Here is a 3486-nt window from a genome sequence, read left to right as displayed (position 1 = left end):
TTTTTTAAAATTCTCCCATTTAATGAAGATGAACAAAGGCAGACATGTTTGGAGTCCAGCCTTAGTGGCAATTATATTATATTTATTATATCTATTTAGTTATATATTATATTATATTATATTATATTATATTATATAAATAAATACATAATAATAAATATATGAAAAAAATAAAACCAATGCAGACACCACATCTAATGACTGGTAAGCTGCAATATATTAAATGTTTGTTTTTGCATTTAGATATGCTTTAACCTATTCACTGCCACCAGCATAGGCTTACATTGGCAGCCGTGGGGGGTAAATACACAAATTCCCTGGTGCTGCAGGAGCCGAGAATGCATGTATACTTGAAAAGGTGACTATAAGTTTTTTGTCAGCATTACCCAGCAGCACTGGCAGGGAGGAACCTTAACAAGCATAATCAGCTTCAATGGTGTCCATAGGTGGTATGAGGGGTTAAATAGACCCCTCATGTCTTCTTAAAGAAATACAGAAGACCTGTCACTAGCAATATGCTATCACAAAGGGGACAATTGGCCCATTATGTGATAGCAATAAAGTTAATTAAAAACCTAAATTTAAAAAAATATAATAAAATAAATAAATGCATGCATCAGATGTGGCTAGATATGAAAATGACAGTTGTGCTACACATGGTACATTGCCTATGGACAATTTTGGCGATAACCAAGTTTGTCCCCATTTCACAGGTGCGTGTAATTTTAAAGTTCAATGTGTTTGACATCTTTTTACTCAAAGCAACCTAATCATTTGCATTATATATTTTGTTTGTGTGCCCTGATACTAACTTTGTTGTATTTTTCACTGAAAATATGCATTTGATAATAGGGTGTGCTAATATCATATGACAATAACTGCAACTAAAACTACAACTATTGTATTCTCCAGGGTCTGCTTTCATAAAATATATAACTTTTGAGGGTTTTAGCTAATATTCAGGCCTAAAATGTGCATTGTATTACTTGCTGAAGAAATAAAAAAAAGTAAAAAAATAATCTGGCAATTAAACAGCTTCTGTTCCCATCTAGAGTGCTCTGGGACCCCCAGAAAAGCAAGGTACTTTGTAATGCAATTACGGACAATACTTCCTGGTCACAAGTGCTTGCCATGCTACCTTCATAGTTACATAGTAGGTGAGGTTGAATAAAGACAATAGTCCATCCAGTTCAACCTGTGTAGGTGTGTGTGGCTGTAATCATCTCGCATACCCCTGAATGTCCTGATCCTTGAGATGTACGTCTAGTAGTCTTTTGAAAGCCACCATACTAGCTGCAGAAACCACCTCTTGTGGTAGAGAATTCCACAATCTTGTAGCCCTAAAGAACCCCCCACGTTGCCTGAGGTTAAAACACTTCTCCTCTAATCGCATTGTATGTCCCCGAGTCCTCATGCAATCCCTTTGACTGAACAGCTTTTTTTCTAAGCCTAGATCCCCATTGAGATATTTAAAAATTGCTATCATGTCCCCCCTCAGGCGTCTCTTCTCCAGGGAGAATAAATCAAGCGATTGCAGACGCTCCTCATAATCAAGGTCCTCCAATCCCCTAATTAGTTTAGTTGCCCTTCTCTGGACCCTCTCCAGCTCCAACACATCCCTTCTGAGGACTGGCGACCAGAACTGGACAGAATACTCCAGATGCGGTCGGACCAGAGTTTTATAAAGTGGAAGGATTATAGTCTTATCTCTGGAATACATCCCTTTCTTTATGCATGCTAATATTCTGCTAGCCTTGGCAGCTGCCGCTTGACATTGCATGCTGTTGCATAAGAACAGCCTTCCTCTGTTTCTTACTACTGCTGACACATGATGATGGGTTCTCTTGCTAGACAATAGTAAAACATATGGATAGAAGGTGGCAGAGTCAGTGTCAGTGATGAAGAATTTTGACTGGTAACTATATTACAGATAACCTCAAACCTTCATAGTTCCTGGAAGCAGAAAGAATAAATAGGTTTTATGCAGGCACTAGAAGCAGTACATTAGAAATCCCAAAATGTAGTATAGGGTATAGAAAAAAAAGGGGAACTAGACTTGGACTTTGTTGGCACATCATGACTGGCACCAATGTCATAAAAACATATACTTTATTTAAGACAAATTAAAATTGTTGACAAATACATATAACATTGCCTCTAAAATATACACCACCAACAATATATGTGTTGAAAATTGACGTATGAACACCATCAAACCAACCGATATTGTTAACAATATAGGAAAAGGACCCTATGTTCCACTTCTGGAATGGAGTAGTATATAGAAGTGATAGGTAGTCTCCTATGGTGGCGGTGGATTCACTGTATAATACTGTTCTCTACATGTTTTGTGCAGCCGCACTTCTTCTGGAGAGTATCAAACACAATTAGATCAAAATGTCTAAGAGAGAAAGGGAAAGGATACAAATGAAATTGGAAAAAAAAAATGAAAATCGAAATCAAAATCCAACATGACATGATATTCATCAATGCAACTATCTAGTATAGGGTATAGTCAATGTGGAAAAAATAACTCCGTTGGCTTTCATTGGCTTCATAAAACAAAGGTATATTAAAAAAAACATATTAGGCTCTTTCCAGCCAGCGCCTGAGAAATGGGTATCTCAAGGGATAACTGGCACAAGTGCCGCAAGACCGGAGGTAAAAGGAAGCCGTACCACAAGAAGAGGAAGTATGAGCTGGGCCACCCCGCCGAAAACACCAAGATCGGCCCGCGCCGTATCCACACCGTGAGAGTCCGGGGAGGGAATAAGAAGTACCGCGCTCTGAGGTTGGATGCCGGAAACTCCTGGGGATCTGAGTGCTGTACCCGGAAGACCAGAATCATTGATGTCGTATACAACGCATCGAACAACGAGCTGGTCAGAACCAAGACTCTGGTGAAGAACTGCATCCTCCTGATCGACAGCACTCCCTACAGACAGTGGTATGAGGCGCACTATGCCACACCGCTCGGCCGCAAGAAGGGAGCCAAACTGACTCCTGAGGAAGAAGAAATCCTCAACAAGAAAAGATCCAAGAAAACCCAGAAAAAATATGACGATCGCAAAAAGACGGCGAAGATCAGCCCTCTGCTGGAGGAACAATTCAAGCAGGGAAAACTGCTTGCGTGCATCGCCTCTAGGCCGGGGCAGTGTGGCCAAGCAGATGGATACAGCCTGGAAGGCAAAGAGTTGGAGTTCTACCTGAGGAAGATAAAAGCCAAGAAGGGCAAATAAACCCAGCCCCCCCACCCCCGGCATCTAATAAACAGACTTTTATTAAACAAAAAAAAAAAAAAAACAAACATATTAGTATGTATCATTTTTTTGAGTGAGCTGAATCAAATAAATGTTATTTTTATTGTTTACCTTTAGTTAAAAAAAAAAAAGAAAAAAATATCAGTGCTCAATTAAGGCTGAAAGGGAGAACTGAAGAAGATTGATTACAAAGACATATCAGACACCTGCCCATTATGGCTGATGT

At 39.4% G+C, this 3486-nt stretch overlaps 1 protein-coding gene across 1 annotated transcript; it reads left to right on the top strand.

The window, feature by feature from the left end:
• Positions 1–2592: 2592 nt before the first annotated feature.
• On the top strand, positions 2593–3262 carry LOC309544550 (small ribosomal subunit protein eS8). Its single transcript, XM_082243455.1, has one exon. It carries the CDS (start codon positions 2616–2618, stop codon positions 3237–3239), a length of 624 nt encoding a protein of 207 aa, XP_082099581.1. The 5' UTR covers positions 2593–2615; the 3' UTR covers positions 3240–3262.
• Positions 3263–3486: the final 224 nt, after the last annotated feature.

Source organism: Pelophylax lessonae (genome assembly GCF_965119305.1).
Source record: "Pelophylax lessonae genome assembly, chromosome: 1".
Classification (NCBI taxonomy): domain Eukaryota; kingdom Metazoa; phylum Chordata; class Amphibia; order Anura; family Ranidae; genus Pelophylax; species Pelophylax lessonae.
This window is presented reverse-complemented; position numbering and strand designations above follow the sequence as displayed.